This window comes from Echiichthys vipera (assembly GCF_963691815.1).
Source record: "Echiichthys vipera genome assembly, chromosome: 18".
In the NCBI taxonomy this organism is placed as follows: domain Eukaryota; kingdom Metazoa; phylum Chordata; class Actinopteri; order Perciformes; family Trachinidae; genus Echiichthys; species Echiichthys vipera.
This window is the reverse complement of record NC_139843.1, coordinates 5,660,757-5,681,025: the sequence shown is the minus strand read 5'-3', so window position 1 is coordinate 5,681,025 and position 20,269 is coordinate 5,660,757. Positions and strand designations below refer to the sequence as shown.

Below are 20,269 nucleotides of genomic sequence, written 5' to 3'. Positions count from 1 at the left end.
TCTACAAAGTTTAGAGAAACTTAAGCAAAAGTAACGATATTTTGCAGTAAAATATAGAGAAGTAACATAAAAATCCTGTTGTAATTGTAATTGATGTCCCACGGTTTCCACCACTGTAAAGGAACAGATAGAAGAATACATGCTTCCAACACAAACCCACGTCCCCTCCCCTCAGCTAATGTTTATCCTCTGAAAGAAAATACATAAATCATTTAATATCAATTCACAATGCAACAGTTTGTTCCTGATTTTCATGTTCGTGCAGTTTGGAGCGTTGCTGTGAGTTGCGGGTTGGGGCGCGGTGACCGTTTCCTGTCAGCGCGGCGTAATTCAGTGCATTTAAAAACCCCGAAGTGAGAACCGCGGAGGCTGTTGTGATGCCAAGAGCCCCTGCTGCGCCACGAAAACAGTAAACAAAAGCCCACTGTGTTTTTGAGAGTCATTACATCCAGTGAACACAAAGTGCTGCTGCCTCATCACAGAATACCTCTCCACGCTCCGGCCCTCTAATGATGCTTAAAGACAGCGAGAGCGCGACGGGGTTCGCTCACCTGCGTCATTCGCGGAGAGTTAAGATACAATATCAGCCGGAGAGAGAGATAGGATGGACAAACAAAAAAAACTGGAAGCAGGGTGAATCATGTTGTACTGGCAGCGGAGATAGAGGAATCTGCCAGACTTATCAGCTGACAGAGTCACTTCATTTATTTATATCTGCATCCTGTAAAGGTCTCTGAGATTTAGTGTCTAACCAACACTGATAACGTTCTTTGAAAAGAGCAATAGAGCGGCTTCACTTCCCCGTCGGAAAGAGCTGTTTGACTGCAAGGAGAATTGGTGAAAATACTCTAAATATAGCGCACACTTAAACTGATATTGGTGTTTTTAGGTGGTTATGTTTTATGTTCTGCTGCTGCCCTCATGCCCAACAGAAATGAAACATGTTTAGTGGTAAAAACAAACTGTACGGAGGTTGAGTTCTTAGAAAACCCACTAGTTTAAATTATATGAAGGGCGCGGCTGCTTTGAGTGACAGGTGGGTGCCATCTCAGGTGACGAGTCTAGACTGTAGGCTTTGTTTCGGCCCGCCACCGCTCCATCCACGCCCTGCCATTTTTTTGATTAGCTGGGGGTTATGCGGCGTCTGGTACTGTCAGGATGGCGACGCCTGGAGCCGCAAGGGAGCCGCCCACTTTGAGCTTCATTTCAGAAACCTATGAGTGACGTCACGGAGACTACGTCCATATTGGATACAGTTTACGTTAAAGATTCAAGACACTATCAGCACCTTTTCTCCCAGTTATAGCTAAATTACTTATACTTATGTTATATACTTAAAAATTCAATACCATCCAAATGTAAACAGATCAAAACAAAAGATCATTGCCATTCTGACTGTTGCTTTCAAAGACCAGTGATGACTCACCATGACAGCGGCGATGTCTTCGGGGTTATCTCCATCCAGGTCAAACTTGAAGGTCACCATCTTGTCGTTGTGCGTCTGCAGCTGACACTCCACCACCCGGTCCACTTTATCAGAGAGCTGCAGAGTGGTGACGGGATCGGTGTTAACGACAGGTGAGCAAAGTCAAACACAGCTGGGACAACGTGTTTTTGTGTGAGCAAACGTGTGGACGTCTACTGTAAAAATGCAGTGTTTGTGTGTGTGTGTGTGTGTGTGTGTCTGTGTGTGTGTGTGTGTTTGTGCACTGTGGTTATGCACGGTCCGTTTGTGTCTGACTCCAGTCCAAACACGCTTGATAAAAGACCACCACCCCATCGGGGGAAGAACAGCACAGCTACTGATAACGTCACATAATCCGTGTTGAGCTTCGCCGCCGATTCGATCATTCAGTCCTGCTGCTTGATTTATTTGTTTACGATGTGCTTATGCGTTGTGTTCAAACAAAACTCTAGATTTATTGTACCCCTGTGATGCGCAGCCTTGAGCGCGCCCTCCTCCTGAACAGCTTCCCAGCAGTGCGCTTCGCCGCCGTCTTCTCGCCCTTCTCTGATAGGCCCTCGTAGCCGTCGCTCAGGCCTGAAGTCACATCGGAGGCGTAGCTGCACAGAAATACATAATACATGTTGTTGGTTAGAAATACAACACATTATAAATATTATAAATAAATAAACACTATAAACACTTAAGAATAACTATTATTCATGGGGGGATTGTGACACAACGTCCCCCACCCTGTCTAAGAAGGAACAAGTCGTGATTTTGGGTCGTGTTTAAAGACATTTTACATTTCTAAGTGGACGTTTTGTGTCTCTTTCAGGTCATTTTATGTCCATTTTTAGACAATTTGCATGTGTTTTGCACATATTTTTAAAATTCTTACGTTTTTTGTAATGATTTTATGTCTATTTTACTCATTTTAAATATCTTTGTCGTTGTTGGTGTGTCTTTGAAGTCATTTTTGTTCTTTATCCGTCTATTTTCAGTCATTTAGCGTCTCTTTGTGGCCATTTTTAGACAATTTGCATGTGTTTTGCACATATTTAAAGTATTCTTACAGTTTTTCGTGGTCATTTTATGTCTCTTCTACTCATTTTAAACGTATGTGTTGTTGTTTGTGTGTCTTTGAAGTCATTTTTGTACTTTATCTGTCTAATTTCAGTCATTTAGCGTCTCTTTGTGATTGTTGTTTTTTTAATAAATGGTATTTTGATGTTTACTAAAAGTATAGATTGATATTTTACTGAACACAAACATTGAAAAATGATTAATAATGATTAAATATGTTAATTACGTATTATGTGTATTGTTATTTTAACGATAGTTTAGTGTAATAAAACAATAAAACAACAATATAACAAGCTGGTATTATGATCCTAATGTTAAGTGATTTACAAATCATTGGTAATCGCTCACAAACACTTAATATAATATAATATAAACTGTTAAAACCACAACATTACAGCATTAGTAATAATAAGAAAGCATGGTGAATCACTTCATTAAGAGTTAAACAACTTTTAACTTTAGTTTAATTAACTCAATCATTTTTCCCCATTTGTCAGTGATTAGTGATTATACAGCGTAGCCGAAACTTCACCCTGAAAGCCACTGAAACTTCCCTCAGGCAGTGATTTCAAAGCTGCGAACCGAACATCCATCACGGCTGATTGTCTTGGCATCACCCGTAATAACAAACAGCGCTCTGAAGTGTCAAATAAAGTCTTGACGCGTAACAGTGGCACATCTCTCGGGCGTAAACAGCAGAGTTAAACAATACAGTTTAACGAGCCTGTGAGAAGCAACGCGTCCGATATGATGTGTTATGTTTACACAATGGACGAGTTTTAGGTTTCAGGGAAGAGGAGAACATTCGGCGTGTTTTATAAAAAGCTCTTGGTTCGGCTAATTGCGTCTCCCGGGTCGTTTTGGATTGCTGCGGTCACAGACTCCCATCCATCCACCTCCTCTCCAACACAGGCTGCAAACATTTACAGGCCTGCTGGTTGGCAGCCTCCGCCTGTCTCTATTTAAAAACCTCCACCTCACGGGTTACTGTAGCTCAAAGTGGAGCCTGTTTTCACCTTTAAACGCGGACTACGCGGAAAACCAGACGAGCCGAGATGAAACATTTGTGTGGATATTGAAAGAGATGATGAAATGCAGCTCAGTCATCAGTAATCTGGAGCTTTTCTTGGTAGAAGAATTAATTAATGTGTCGTAAATAGCACATGCTTAAGATGTTGTGACACATGATGCTACTGCGGACTAAGTGAGGTAAACTGTCAATCATGGAAGACAAACTAACTTGGCACATACTTTTAATTTGAAAATGTATTGACAAGGAGTTTGAGGATGGATTTAAGGTGTTATTTTAAGTGGGGTTGTGTGTTTAATGCTGTGAACAGGAGCAGCAGCCATCTAAAAAGCTAAATCAGTATCAGTTTAAGTGTTACTGTTAAAGTTTATGCTCCTGTCAAAGCCACCAGACAAAAACAGCAGATTTACCTCACAGGACACAGGGGTTTCCGGTCTACTGCTGCCTCGATCGGTTACTTTGTTTGTAAGTTAAAAACAAACAAACATCAAAGTCACACAAGAACACAAACAGTAAAGGAGTAACCTGCAGTAACCCCCACCACAGCGACTTCCTGGTTGATCCAATGCTGAAGTGCCAAAAACTGCAGTTCTCTGAGTGTCCACTAGGGGCATGTTTCATAATAGAGCAGTTTCTCATTGAGCCCCATGTTAAACAGTTTACACAGCATCATTAAACCTGTTTAAGGCCTGGTACAAAAAAACATTTGCGTCTGTATGTTTAGGTCATATCTCCATGACAACACTGAGGGGGGGGGGGTTCGGACCAGGCTAGTTTTTATTTTATTGGAGGTTAAAGTTGATGAATAATAAGGGGTGTGGTCTCTTAAATGACAGCTAGCCTCTGGCCTTCACGTCTCCTCGTAGGTTGTCAGCCAGATGGATGTATGCCCCTCCCCCAACGTCACATACATGCCCTTTTTTGGTCAGAGGAAATGAGGAGGAGTCAAAGTCAAGACAAGATGGCGACTCCCATAGGCGAGTGGATCAAGTTGGGAGAACGGACCCGGACGGAGAGGCTACGCCCGTTTTTTATACAGTCTGTGGTTCTGTGAGACTGTTTTTGTCAATGGAGTCTGGTGGCTTTGACGAGAGCATAGATATTAGCTTCAGGTCCCACTTGTGCAAACATAAACAGGTCCTATCTTTGAAAATATTGATATAGATATAAAAAACGATTTTTTTAAGGTGATTAAAATATGTTCAGTAGTTGCCCTCATCCACAGATGGACATTTCTAAACTTCTGTGTCTGTCCTCCAAACTGGGGGCGTGTCGTCCTCCATCTACTGTCGGTGACTGTGGATAAACACCTCACACAACCCCACTTATAAAGATCCGTCCCTTTAAGTCAGGATTCACTGCTTTCTTTAGTTTTTATGACTGTAAACTGAATATCTTTCGGTTTTGCACGGTTGTTCGACAAAACTCAATTAACGGAAAACAAGCATTATTCGTCGCCACAGTGCATATCTCAGTTTGTTTATGCCGACGGTATCTTTACAGGAAACATTGTAGTCTCTGAACAGAAGATGGAGCGCAGACACACACACACACACAGACACACAGACACACAGACACACAGGCACACAGACACACAGGCACACAGACACACACACACACAATAAAGCTGCGCTCTTCCTCATAATCCCACCAACGTGGACAACAGGACCTCCGCAACATCAGACAGAAACCTGCAAGGGTCCTCTCTGCCTCATGGCAATAAAAACACAGACGAGCCGGTCGACTGCCTCCAGCTTTGCCTCGCAGCCGCGCAGATGTGAAGGAAGAAGAGGAGGAGGAGGAGGAGGAGGAGGAGGAGGAGGAGGAGGAGGAGGAGGAGGAGGAGGAGGAGGAGGAGGAGGAGGAGGAGTTATAGAGTGAAGACCAGGCATTTCTACTACTCTCTCAGGCCTCTAACTCAAATAAAGACAGAGCTGCTGAACTCCATTATAAAAAGAGCAGGGAAGGAAGTTACCTTTCCACAGGAGAGCTGAAGCCACTCGGGGGCCGTGAGTTGCCAGGCTCTATGTTGTTGGATACGGCAATGCTCTGTGAGAGGAGAGGTGAACATTGATTAAAGACTTTGATTGATTTCTTCTTCTTCTTCTTCTGAGGTTTTAGTACGAGACATTTCCCACATTCTTGATTTTTTGTGCAGAAGTATTTGATTTACTTCAAAACCAGTTACGTCACAACACTAAAATTAACTTTTAATTTCTTTATGAAGCATTTCTAATGCATTAATTAACCACAACATTTTGCTCTGATAGAAATAGGCATGTATATGGTGTTTAACCAAGGATCCTGAATCCCCCTCAGGATGATTTGTAAAAGCTTTGGGGATCTTTGGCGCCATATTTCGGTCAAAATATCAGTTTTAGATGATTTTCTCTGACCAATCACTCGTGTCTGTGTGTGTGTGCACTGTTTATATTATGCAAATGTTATTGAACTTTCCTATAGCACCACCCCGTCAAGGAGTTGTTAAGTCCTATTTGTATCCAGGTTACAGTGTTTTAAATATTATTATTTGCACATTGATTGACAGAGCGATTGTCCCTTTGTAATTTCACTGTATGTAAAATGTTTTCGTCTCGTTAAAGCTCAACTTATTTTATAAAATTACACTATAAACTATATATGTGCTGACTGGAAGATGGATAGAATTAGGGTAGTGATCTAATCTTCCATTTTCCATTTTCAGGAATCATCTACGATACATTCAGAACTGTTGAGTAATTATTCATCGGCTGTTCCAGCGAGTGCCTTATTGTCACTGACACGTACTGTTTACATAACTCTCTGTCAGCACCGTAATGGACTGAGTAATGTTGATGAAAGAGGTCCCGTAAAGTCTGCGTAGAGCCCCCACTCACCGAGGGGAAGCGGAGGGCCGGGATGGAGAGGCCGTTTGTACTCGGGGTGTCGGCGTGCGAGGTGGGAGGAGTCGCGTCCAGTGAATCCTGAAGCCCAGAGGAGCTCAGATAGCCGTCCGTCTCGCAGTCAGCTGTTTCAACAAAAGGACATCAGCCATTAGCATGTGACCTGCTGTGGCTTGACACAGACTGTACCGTACACACACACACACACACACACACACACACACACACACACACACACACACACACACACACACACACACGTCCTGAGTGGAAACACACATATCTAATGACCCCACCACACAAACAAATAAACAATTAAACCTTAAAAGCTTTCAGTGTGCGTTAACACCGCTCTGGAGCTGAGATCACACTGATACAACAAGACCACCGACATGAATATTTGGGCTTTTTGTTGTTTTAGATAAAAACAAAAGAGACACACACCATGAGATAAGCCTTACAGGGACTGAATCATTTAGTTATTCACAGAGTCACATTTCACTGTTTGCCTCCCCATGTGCTCGGAGATCAGCACAGCTTTGTGTTCAGTTAATGCGGCGAGAAACATTTGTCTCCAGGGTTTATTAGGAGCTCTCGATTTGAACTGAGCGCACTGAGAGGTCAGATTGTCATTTTGACGCGCCCATCTGATGCAGACGTGACTCAAAGTTGAAGTTAGGTATTGCATGTAGTGGTGGAAGTGTCTTTACTCAAGTTCTGTGCTTAAAAGGTCCCGCAATTAAGCTCATTTTCAGGTTCAAACTTGTATTCTGGGTTTCTACGACAACTCTCTTTCATGCTTTAATGTTCAAAAGACACATTATTTTTCTTTTTACACGTTTTTTTTTGGCTTTTGGTTGAGGGAACCCAGGGCGATGCTAACTTCTGTGTTCGGCCGGCAAAAATAAATCATTCTTGCCGCGGTACATCCAGTTATAACGATACCTACGAGCAGGTGATGTGGAATTAATGGTTTGAAAGCACGGCGAGTGACTCTAAACGTCCATTTAGAGAGCCGAAAGATCGTCAGTGTGATGAAACAAACGATGTAGTGGTTAGCACTGACGCCTCACAGCGAGAAGGTCCCGGGTTCGTGACTCGTCTTGGGCCTTTCTGTGTGGAGTTTGCATGTTGTCCCCGTGTCTGCGTGGATTTCCTCCGTGTTCTCCGGTTTCCTCCCACAGTCCAAAGACGTGCAGGTGTTCGGTTCATTGATGACTCTAAATCACCCGTAGGTGTGAATGGTTGTCTGTCTCTGTTTGTCTCTATGTGCCCTGAGATAGACTGGCGTCCTGTCCAGGGTGGACCCCGCCTCACGCCCTATGCCACCTGGGATCGGCTACAGCCCCCCGCGACCCCGACAGGGACAAGCAGTTGCAGATGAATGATTAAATGGATTCAAGTTCATAATAAACTGAATATTTTTGGGTTTGTGGTCACCAAAGCGGTTGAAGATGAATGAATGTCCGTCCGAACATACCTGTATTCCCCTCTCGTTTTAGCGTGCATTAACTGCTGCAGCCTGTCGTTTGTGTCATCACACTGACGATCTTTCTGCTCTCTCAATGGACGGTTAGACTCACTTGCGGTGCTTTCAAACCATTAATTCCACATCACTCGCTTGTGGGTATCGTCCTAACTGGATGTACCGCTGCAGGAATGATTCATTTTTTGTCGGACGACCACAGAAGTTAGCATCACCCTGGGTTCCCTCGACAAAAAGCCATTAGATTTTGGATTATTGCCGATAATACGCTCTGTGGTGATCATGTTTAAAGCGTAAATGCTAATGTTAGACTATGTATAACTACACCACCCAATAGCTACTGACTGATTTTGCTTGTAAGGCGTGATGATGTTCGTCGTCTCTTTTTGTTACTTGTTAAGAAGCGCCTTTTTGGAATTTATGAGTGTGGTTTGGACTGATCGTTTAAGCTTGTGTTACCCACAGTCCTTATTTAAGGCTTTTAATCAAAAACCCATTTAAAAAAGCTCATTGAGTACGAGACGAGGGCGGGGGAAGTGTAAAAATGCGGCTCATTTCCGGCTTTTAGGACTCATTCCTGCAGCAGAACTCTTTCCCAGCTGCACGGTAACCATAGCAACCGCTCACCACTTCCTGTACTCACCGTCCAACACAAACAGACCTCTGGCCTTCACCTTTTTATTGCTTGATCAAAATTACTTTGCTTTTTAAAAACATTTGGTTTTGTCGTCGGGCGGATTAAGAAGCAGCCACGCACATTTGTTTGTTTTTTTACTTATTTGATGGCGTTTATATTTATTTCTCTACACCGTTTTTGCACTTTTATGTGAAATATTCACTTATGGAGGAGTTGCCATTTGCACTCTTTGAAATTATCTTGTTGTTCCTGAACGTTTACTAGTAGATGATAAAGGTTTCCTGTGCACCGTGAAGCCTACTTAACCTTTGAACTACATTTAAATGTTCTGCAAAATCAGCTCTGGTATCAGACTCAGTATAAATAATCTTTAATAAAGTTATTAGTTTAGGAAAGAAGCCCTCTGAGCACCTTTGCAGAGGCAAATCAGTGCAAAAATCCACACAGAAAAGGTATATTTTCCTTCCAGCTGAAAACTTTTACGATAGTTTTCCCCTTTAAAATCGATTTCAGTAGCAGTTCTGAACATCTCCAAACAGTGGGGCCCTGTTTAAAGCCGACGATACCATCATTGATGACATTAGTTTGGTTCAAAATGTCTATTTGCATTTTTTACATAATGTTGCACTGTTGTTTTTGACTACTGTAGCCGTGCACGTGCGCGTATGTGCATGTACTGTATGTGCATACGTTCGTATATGTGCATGTGCTAAGCATTTGTGTGTGAGTACGTGTGATGTTATGCATGTTTTCTTGTTTCTTGTACATGCGTTCTTCTTGTTTTCGTCTCTGCTCTGTGAAGCACTTTGTAAGACTGTTACAGGTCTTTTTAACTGGGCCATATAAATAAAGTGAACTTGAACACTTTTGTTTACCAGTCATGAGCCTAAAAAGGTCAACAGATGTGGAGAGCCTACAAACTTGTCATGGTATGTGATGTTAAATGAGGCGGCTCACAGTTAGCGGAGGATAGGCTGTTGTGGCGCATGTGGAAGTGCTGGTCTGCCTCGGGCTCCTCTGGCTCTGCGGGGTAGTTGGAGCTGACTCCAGAATCCACGGAGCTGGTGACGGGGGACAGGACGGGGGCCGGAGGCGTCAGAGTCGGGGTGGGGGACTCTCTTGCCACGACATCGCTGACTTTAGGCGACAGAAGGTGAGACTCTGCTTCTTCTTCGACGGCTTCTTGCTCCTGCTTCTTCTTCCGCTCCTCCGCCTGCCGCCTCAGCTTCTCTCTCTGCCGCTTGATGGCCGCCACCCTGTCCCGTATGGCCTTGGCCACGAGCTTGAAGTCTGCCTCACACACGAAGCCAAGTACGACCTGCATAACAAAGAGTCAGGGCACAACAGGAACACATGTGTATAAGTCATGGTCCGTGATGTGCTGCTGCAATGTGTAGACAATTTACACAGGAACTGCTGCACTTTGTGACCTGATCACGCAAGCAAGGAAAAGAGCTTTGGTATTAGCAACACAGACATTCTTCTGTCTTTGCACAGCCTCTTTGTGACACCCGGTCCAGCAGGGACACTCAGTCCTAACCTGCCTCTCAACACATAGTCGGATTACAGCAGATCGGCAGGACTAGATGTCCCCCGCTGATACCAAATTTGATCTTGATGAAAACTACCACAAAGAGGTAAACAAGTAAGGAATTGTGACTCGCATTTTTCATTAAAAGCGACCTCTACGGAAAGGGGCTTCTGGAGGACGTGAGGGCCTGTTTCGTAACAAGCAAGAGAGCCATTTTATTATTAAAGACGTGACCTCGGCTGCATCCTGAGACACGCTCTCACATTTCCAAACCACCGATGATTAAATGTTAGAGTCGTGCCCTTGACACACTCGGCTGGGCGCTCTCTTTATGTCACCGGGTGCATTTCCAAGTCTGTGGTGTCACAACAGAACCGTAAAAAAGAAGCATAATGATGCCGGGGTGCATTAGTGAGGATGATTTCACAGAAAGAAAGAGTGGGAATACAGTAAAAAACTCAAATATAAATCTTTGTTTCACTAATAAAGCCTGACTTCATGATGTAACGTGAGCTCGGCCGGTGACAGGATCACCAAATCTAATATCTGACTTTTCGTTTGATCTGTAATTCATCTCAAAACTGTTATCGCTGAAGGACTAAAGTCATTCTCTTGTGAGGAGCAATCTTCTGCTTAATTGTGTTAAGAACATTATGGTCAAGACTAACGACATTAAGCTATCACCATAAATCTAAATCAGGAAGCAGAGATCGTGTGCGGGGCGGCTCAAGTCGCTGCTCTCTGCTGATCTGGGATCAATTACTCAATGAGATCGTCAATGGCTGCGACGAAGTGGGTCAGTGAAGCAGCAGCAAAAGGTTGACCTCAGAGCACACCGCCTTCATGCGTCAGCCTACCATCTCCTGGGACACCTCCTCGGGCACGTCTTTGTAGAGCTCGAAGAGGAACTCGATGGCGTTGTTGTCCTTGTACTTCCCGTGGAGCTTTTTGGTGTCGTCCATGCGCAGCCACAGCTTCAGGCCGGACTTCACCATGTCGTCCTCCTCGGCCAGCTCCACGTGCACGCCGTTGTCCTCCTGGAAGAAGGGGTGATCCAGGAGGTCCTGAATGGTATACCTGCAGGAAGAAAAGGAAGAAAAAATCCACTTTAAGGAGGATTGATTGGCAGTTTTTAAACCCAGGCATATTATTAATGTTGTTTCTTAACAATAATGTGCATTCTTCCAAAACTAGTCACACAAATAACTCCAGCTTTGAGAGACGTATTTGCATCCTGCAGCAGGTTCTGAGTAGAATAATATGATGGCTTATAAACAGTGCAGAAGGGTAATTGTTGTAACATGTTCTTGCTTCTTTCTATCAGGTTACGTTGATTAGTTTGTAACTTGTTTTGGTTGAACATGCACAGCAAAGACTCATCTACCAAGAATGTCAGCCTCCTGGTTGGGCAAATAAAATATATTATTGTTTGTGAAGGCCAATACTACTTCCTCTTTGGATTGTGTTTATGATTATATGTTTAAGAAGCTGCAGCAGAATCCTAGATTTCTAAAACAGGTGAGAGCAATATTAGTAAACTGCTTTTTTATTTGAAGTCTAGGTTGAAAAACAGTGAATTTATACTTTAAAAGAGACGTTTTATCAATTGTACGTGAGCTATAATTTATGTATTCAATTCAATTCAATTCAATCTTATTTAAAGTGCCAAATCATAACAAAAGTTATCTCAGGACACTTTACAGAGTAGGTATACACCACACTCTAGGTCGCATATATCTTTCCCTAACGTAACATTTTAGTGAATAATATTCTGTTACATAATAAAAATGCAATCTCATTAGATTCCATTTAGTTTGTGTTGTCATCATTAGTATTATTCTTCTATGTCATGCTATGAGCTATGAGCTAGAATCTAGATAGCTCCTGTAGCTCAAAACGAACAATATTCATGCAGTTTGTTATTTCATTATTGTTGATGACGATGTTCGTTGTCACTCGTACCTTTCGTCGTTGTTCATGCGAATGCAGCCTTCAATGATCTCCTTGAGCTCTGGGACTTTGACTTTGTAGAAACTGTCCGGTTTCATTCCCTGTGGAAACATTCAGAAGAGTTTTACCTTGAGATTCAAGCAGAACCTCGTTGTCATTACGCAACAGTTCAACACGCCCACGTTATTGGTTTGAACTGCCGTCTTGCCTTTTTTGCACATTACGGAGAAGGAAAAAAATGACTATTTGCAAGAATAACATTTTACTCCATCCAGAGATTTGATCAAAATTCATGTCACTCAAAAGAAAGTACTTTTTCCTTTATTGCAAAAAAATAACCTTTCAATTCCAACAGTTATAATAAAGACAGCAGGTTTCTGGTTTGTGTCGTGAACAGCTCAAACAGTGCATTTGACTGAGAACTTTTCATTTTTACGCAGAATAAAATGACGCACAAATGGAACGAGAGATAAGAAATATTGGCGCTAAAATGTACAGAATATAAGCAATATGAGGTGTGATGCAATAACAATAGAATACAACTAACGCAGAACATCCGCAGCAGGAAAAGTCCAGTAAAGGTGCAGAGTGAAAGATATGCAGGGATGTGTTTTTGAATGACGTGCGGTCGACGCGTCTTATTGAATCATCCGGTACAAAAGTGACGGTTCTTTAAACAGAAGAAGTGATTAGCAGCAACAATCCCTTCCTTGTATATTTATCCCACATGGTTCTCCAAACACAGCCACTCCCGTTCTGCACCTCACACTAACGTAACCCTCTGCTTTGTGACATCGGCCTCCAGCCAGCATGACATTCGGCTTTGCGATCGTGTCAACACCGGAGGGGGAAGCGATACCAAGAGCTCATGTAGTGGAAAAAACCCAACACGCTTCTTCTTCTTCTTCTCTCCTCCTTCAGGCTAATTTTTAAAACTCTTGACCGCTGGAGCTCATGCGCAGATCTCGACATAGAAAACACTCACGCAGGACCGCTCACTCCCAAATTCTATCATGAGAGCGCACCGAGATTACAGCCGAGCTCCCATCGCTGTGAAAACACGGATAAGAAAAGCAAAAAGAGTCGAGGTCAAATAGATGTTTGGCCTACAGATATCCGAGCAACCAGCTGATATAAGGTCAAAACACCCAAATAATTAGATTTACCAGGAGAAGAGCTGAGCGATACACTTTGTTATCGCACTCGCAGACTGACATGTCACACAGTAACTGGGCTGCCTTGTTTGTTATGACCACAAATAATTCTCCCAAGATATTTCTGCTTCCTGTTCAAACGAGACAGAGTGAAGAGCTGTTGGAAATGTTTGACTTTTGTTTTTGTCATTGGGGGAATTCACTCTGACGTGTGTGACGTAACAGTTCACCCAAACACAAACTACGGGGCACAGAAAACGGAAAGGCCGTTATCTTATATGTTAAATGTGACTGTTAAATGAGCTTCTTAAGAGGACCATGCAGGTTTTATTTTGGTTTCTTTAAGGCATCTTCAGAATAAAGTTTTCCATCAATCCAAATCTGTGGTTAGCACTGTCGCCTCACAGCGAGAGGGTTCCTGGTTCGAATCCCAGCTGGGGACCTTCTGTGTGGAGTTTGCATGTTGTCCCCGTGTCTGCGTGGGTTTTCTCCGGGTTCTCCGGTTTCGTCCCACAGTCCAAAGACGTGCAGGTGTTGGGTTCATTGATGACTCTAAATCACCCGTAGGTGTGAATGGTTGTCTGTCTCTGTTCGTCTCTATGTGCCCTGTGATAGACTGGCGTCCTGTCCAGGGTGTACCCCGCCTCACGCCCGATATCAGCTGAGATCGGCTCCAGCCCCCCGCGACCCCGACAAGGGACAAGAGGCTGAAGATGAATGATTGAATGAATCAATCCAAATCTAATTTTTGCGTCTTTCCTGTACGGTGACAGATGTCAAGATACGATCTTCAGAAATGTGCTGATGTCATATTAAATTTAGTGCAATGATGCTGAAACAATTAATCGATATAAGAATCAAGCTTGGTTACGTCTTGGAGGCAAAATGGAGTCTTTTTAGGCTTTTTATATATAAAATTTTTATTTATTAGAGCAGCGGAAGAGTGGCAGGAGAGAGGGGGAAATCACAGAGCAAAGGGCGCCGTCAACCCTGTCTCCTAAAAATGACGTTAGATGAAACTGCACGCTCAGTTATGGGGGAAACCTATTTTCCGGTGACTAGCGCAAGTTAAATGGTTGCACTTTTGAACATGTGGTTAACATTGTGAACTAAACCAACTAAACATTGTGGTTAGGTTTAAAAAAAGATCAAGTTTTGGGTTCAAATAAGCACGTTTCTCACGATACGTGTGAGACGTGAGTAACAGCGTGCTTTGAGCTTTGTGGCAGTGGTTACAGGGAAGTCCGTTACTGTTTCAACACGATCGTGTCCCGGTGCACAGTGAGGTTCACAGAAAAAAGTAATTTATAATGAAAAGACGTAATAATACACTGGTTCCAGCTTCTCAAAAGTTGGTATTTGCTTGTTTTCTTCAGTTTTTATGATAATAAACTGAATAAATTTGGGTTTTGGATCGTTTATGGGACAAAACAAGAGATTGAATATGCAAATTTGTGCTTTTGGAACAAGTAATGTTAATTTTTTTGGCTAATTTCAGTTTTAAAAACTAATTAAATACAATTAATGTAATTATATATAATTAGTTTCAGCCCTCGCTGAATACCAGCAAATCCCTGAAGAAAGGATTTCCGTGCAGCACATTTATGCTGATGGTTTTGGCTGTAAAATAGACATGAGAAGGCATTTTTCCACAGTTATTAGGCATTTACTTCCTTATCGATCTATTTATTTGATGTAAAATTAAAACATATAATGAACAAGGCCATGGAAAGTCTGCAGACAGTTGTGACCACCCACACAGAAAACAGATCTTTCCAGGAACTTTACAACATTTTATATACGTTCTGCTTTTAATAAGTCAACATGTATTTCCTGCTCTCGGCCCCTTCGGCAGTCAGTGACTTCGAGTACAAGTCAGTCATATAAGTGGAAAGATACATAAGTTTATAGGCTGGTGTTTAATGTTTTATACCAATAAACTGACGTATGCACTGCACGTTAACGTAAAGCACAAACATCATGAAAGGCACAGCTAATGTGATTTATATTAAATGGGTTAAGCTTCTCCGTCTGCACATGGAACATTATTATGTTGTGTTGTTTGTGGAGGAGCCAGACCCACTCTAACGTGTTGGCATTGTCGCTTTCTCACTTTCCAGCCTCCGTCACTAAGTGTTTTCTTTGCATATGTGACACGCACGAAAGAAACAGTCGTCCTTGTGTGAGAAACGACTGAGACACAATTTCCAAAACATATAATTCTCCCGTCGCCTGCTTCTATTGCCCACCGTGGCGTCATCGGTGTGTTCGGCCCCTGCCAGGACAGTAGCCTCAGGCCCCTGTTGTAATGCTGCAGACTCAAGTCTCACTTTTTACTCTTCGTAAAACTTTTTTATTGATACGATCTGAATCCAACATCAGTTTATGTCCTGTGGTGAGAGAGTCGTCACGCTTTTGACTTATAAGAATGGAGATTTCATGCAAGGATTTGAAGGGATAGGTTGGATTTCTTTAAGTGGTTTTAGATGAGGTATTTATGCATAGTCGGTGTTTTTACCTACAGATGGCGGTGGACGGGGGCAGAAAGCCTAATCGTATTCTCATCAAAGCCACCAGACTCGTTTGACAAAAACAGTAATTTTACCTTGCAGAACACAGGAGCTGCTGGTCTACGGCCGTCTCCAGTGAGCTCTTTTTGTTTCTAACCCTTCAAAAACACCAAAGTCACACAATAACACCGACAAACTAACCGACCGAGGCATCAGTAGACCAGCAGCTCTCATGTTCTCTTATGTAAAACTATTGCTTTTGTCCAAGGAGTCTGGTGGCTTTGACAAGAGCATAGATAACGGCTTCAGCCCCCTCACACTTATAAACTTAAACATGGCTGTCAGACGCCAAGGTAAAGCTGTTTAAACACTCTAAATATAGTGCACACTTACACTGATGTAGATTTTTATTAGGTGCGACTGGTTTTAGGTGGCTAAAATATGTTTAGCTGTGACATTTCTTAGCTTCCTTGCCTTTCCTCCTGTCTGCTTCTCCAAATTAGGGTTGTGTGAACCGCCACACATTGACTATGGAAGCACCTTATACAACCCTGCTCCAAAAATTCTGACCTATCCCTTTAACAAGCAGAAAATGTACAAACATTTTCCTCTCAAACACTGTTTCATGGAGAAAGGAATATTCCAGTGAACCAGGATCTTTGAACTGGTAAAGACACCGGCAATCAGTGAGTCACACATGTGCGCTCCTGCGTCATGATTGCGGGCCGAACACAGAAAAGTGGTCAGATATCCGGTTCAGTTCTGCACCCTGAGCTCGTAACGGACAAAACAGAGCCTTTAAGAGGAAAAAAAAGTGGCATTCATTCCACGTGGGCCTCACTTCTTTCCAAGGAATCAGGATATCCAGACGTATAAACACAAGATATCCTCTCGGGTTAATTCCAGAGTGCACATGGAAGAACCACATGTGGACAATTACATTAAATACGGGTTAAAAAAAACGAGGAGGTAGTAGTCTTCCCCCCTTTCCTGTACTCACACTGGTGACTTTGCGGTAGATCTGGGCGGCGTTTTGGCACTCGGAGTACGGGTACTCGGAGGTGGCCATCTCCAGGATGCACATTCCAAAGGCGTAGACGTCCACCGCTTCATCGTACTTCTCCTCGTACATCTCTGGGGCCATAAACTCTGGTGTTCCTGTCAGAGTTCAGAGGTAAAGGTTGAAGTTATTTAAATACTATACTGACTCAGAAAAGGACAGTCCTGCAAGTCCTTTACACCTTATACACCAAGGGCTTGTTGACTGGCTTGGTTTGGGTTCGAAAACTGTAGGTAACCCTGGTCATTGGTGTGGAAGAGGTATTGCTGCACTAAAAAATGTTACCTGTTACCACCAAGAGGACGACATTGAAGTCCCAAATTTGCTAAAAAGTCAGAGGAACACTTCTTTCCCAACCTACAATGTCCCTGACAGGCGTCATACAAGACAGGTCCTTTTTATGAGTTAATTAAAGAGCAGCCTTGATTTGGACCTGGTACAAAAACTTTACAAGATCAAGTCAAAGTCAAGTCTCAGCAGGTCTTTATACGTCATCAGCTGGATGACACTCTCTCACACTACACTGTTCATGTACTTGGGGTTGAGAAACGCGTTTCTTAAATGCAGGCGGGGATTTAATCAGCATGTATGTTAAGGGTTGCGTGTGCGCAGGTGAAAGAAGACGGGATCAGAAGACTCTCGAGCAATTAAAGAAGCATTTAAGAATTTAAACAAAGGCTTAATTTCATTGCGGTTTCATCTCAATTCAACATTAGTGACAAAGCAAGAGTTTTAGATAGTTATAAACTGTACGCTTTAAGCAAAAGTCTGTTAAAAGCAAGTTCTTTCTGATATTATTGGAAATAATCTGATTATATTTAAACTTACCAATGACACTTTTAGCGAAAGAGGCACTTTTGAGAGTGGCCAGCCCCAGATCTCCTATCTTGACGGAGCCGATGGGGCCGGTGATGAATATGTTGTCACACTTGAGGTCCCGGTGGATGATGGGAGGAGTGCGCGTGTGCAGGAAGTGAAGCCCTTTGAGGATCTGACGACTCCAGCGCTGCAGCAGCTTCAGCTTCATCTCCTTGAACCTCTTCAAGTACCTAAAACAGCGTCGGATGAAGACTATAAACACCCCATTCTAAACATTCAGGAAGAGAAAGTGCCAGAAATAATTCATCAGCCGAGAGGAAGTGAGCTAGTGTCCTGAATCCTCTCCCAGGACATTGTATCCAAAGCGGAGCTATTCTTAATTCTGCGTCTCCTTTCAAAGCAAAGGACAAGCTGTCAAACATGAGACAAACATCCTCTCATCTTTGGAAGAAATGAAGACTTATTTGGAAAAAGCATACCCGCCATTTGAGACACGCAACACCGGCTTTTACCTGTTTTATAAAGGACTGCAGGTTAAAGGGGAAGTGGATGGAGAGACTCACGTTTTGAGCGTGCCTGAGGTCATGAGTTCAGTCACCAGGAGGATGCACTTGTGGCCTTTAACCGTCGACTTCCAGGAGTCGTGGAAGCGGACAATGTTTGGGTGCTGCAGGCCCTTCAGCATCTCCACCTCCTCACTGAAGCGCTGTCGCTCCGCCTTGGTCAGCTTACGGGTCTGCGGAGAAAATCACACTGTAATGAGCGTGTTTATGTGCACAGCAGTATCCTGGTTTGGAGCATTGAGTATATTTGGGATGTTTACATGTCACTGATTGTTTGGTTCGTGGCCAGATAGGATTACATAAGGCTTTGTTGATCCCTGGGGGGGGACGACAACGACTTATGAGCCTGATAATCAGAAAAGCCATTTTGTTTCATGTCAATGTTTGGGATAGGAGATATTTTGTTTTGTTTCGCCATTCAACAATCAGTAGAGACTGTCACATCCATTTCAATGTCATTTTCAGTCAACAGAGGAGGCGTTATTGGGGGCTAGGAGCTGTTTACATTTTCCACATAGATTGCATAAGAACTGGAATTTCGTAATTCAGTTTACAGCAAACTGTAATTTCTTTCTGTTTTCTTACATAGTAGAAGTTTTCTGGTTCTGGCACAGGACTATGATATTCCTGATCCCGCCTACAAAGCTCTGATTGGCTCAATGTTTCTCGAACCAGAACCAGCAATGCGCGAAACACCAAACTGACTTGAATCGCGGAGAACAAATCTGAGATGTAGACAGCTACAAAGTTAAATAATAATAATAAAAATATTCCTTTGCGTTGAAAGGAGCCAGTTGAGGTGGTTCAGGATCATCTAGTAAGGATGAACCCTGGGCGCCTCCCTAGGGAGGTGTTCCAGGCACGTCCAGCTGGGAGGAGGCCTCGGGGAAGACCCAGTACCAGGTGGAGAGATTAGATCTCCACACTGGCCTGGGAACGCCTCGGGATCCCCCAGTTAGAGCTGGTTAATGTGGCCCGGGAAAGGGAAGTTTGGGGTCCCCTGCTAAAGCTGCTGCCCCCGCGACCCGACCCTGGATAAGCGGATGAAGATGAGATGAGATGAGATGAGAAATGCCCCAGTCTTCCAGTTTCTAAATACTCCAAATCCGTATTCAGGATTCTCAAAACCAGGATTAAAGGGTTGATCCAGGTATGATGTTTACATACACAGGCACAGAAGTGGTACACTCCCAAAACCTGAGCATCGCCGGGATAAAAGTGCATTTAAAACACTCCAGAACAGCTATCAAGAAGTTGACCTTGAGACTGTTTTGTTTCCAAGATCAGGAAATGTACTTTTTAGCTAAACGTTGAAGCCAATACGGACAAAAACATATTAAAGACATTAAAACACCTACAAGTTAATGAAAGCTTGACAAACTGCATCTGCAGGCGAAGGTCGTATGATTGAAAGCTCGCTTAATGGACCTCGAGGTGTGAGTGTTGTGTCAACCGTAAAAAGGCAGTTGTGTTGACAGCTGAACTGTAACGCTCTGGTCAGGGTTACGTACGGTTACGTAAGAAAGGTTGCAATAAACACAGCACGCAAATACGCAGAAACAATTTGATAAATGGCTGTTGCTTTAACTAATGAGCTCGCTGTGGGACTGAAAACCCCCAGGCTCATCCATCTGGGCGACCCTCCAGTTACATAATCGCATTTATTTTCCAATAAGGGGAGCTCTGACTTCACAAAATCCAAGGGGGAGGTTTCCGAAACCTGTGTAAAACTGAACCAAACGCTGCAATCACGCTGGACGAACAAAGACATTTTTGTGCTTCCTCAACGATGAATGGCCCAATTTTGCTGCTGTTGGAGTAACTCTGCCTGCGGTGGGTGGTTAGTGGAAAACTCCTGGGAGACTTCATGACCATGAATCCTGCATTGAGGTGGATTTCTGGGAAAAATGCTCTGCATATGTTTATGCTTACAATCAACTCGACCGCTACTCCCGCTCTCCTTCCTCTCCGCTCCTTCACAGTGAGTGAAGAGGTGGCTGCTGTCGCTAATGCTAAGCTGCTGCATCAAGCGGGCTGTTTGAAGACCTGCCCTGTCTGAAGTCGCACAACGCAAGACCCTTTTTACCTTCGTCAGTCACCTGTCAAACTGTTGTATT

General features: G+C 43.3%; 1 protein-coding gene across 2 annotated transcripts in view; it reads right to left on the bottom strand.

Moving 5' to 3' along the window:
* The window catches only part of wnk4a (WNK lysine deficient protein kinase 4a), a 54,429-nt gene that overhangs the window by 14,498 nt on the left and 19,662 nt on the right, over positions 1–20,269 (bottom strand). For both annotated transcript variants that reach the window (XM_083932640.1, XM_083932641.1), the window contains exons 3-12: positions 18,153–18,325; positions 17,599–17,819; positions 16,711–16,868; positions 12,059–12,147; positions 10,954–11,173; positions 9,523–9,883; positions 6,437–6,567; positions 5,536–5,609; positions 1,929–2,064; positions 1,427–1,543 (exon numbers count right to left, since the gene is read on the bottom strand). In XM_083932640.1, coding sequence (XP_083788766.1) covers positions 1,427–1,543; positions 1,929–2,064; positions 5,536–5,609; positions 6,437–6,567; positions 9,523–9,883; positions 10,954–11,173; positions 12,059–12,147; positions 16,711–16,868; positions 17,599–17,819; positions 18,153–18,325 — 1,680 coding nt within the window. The remainder of the gene's footprint in view (positions 1–1,426; positions 1,544–1,928; positions 2,065–5,535; positions 5,610–6,436; positions 6,568–9,522; positions 9,884–10,953; positions 11,174–12,058; positions 12,148–16,710; positions 16,869–17,598; positions 17,820–18,152; positions 18,326–20,269) is intronic.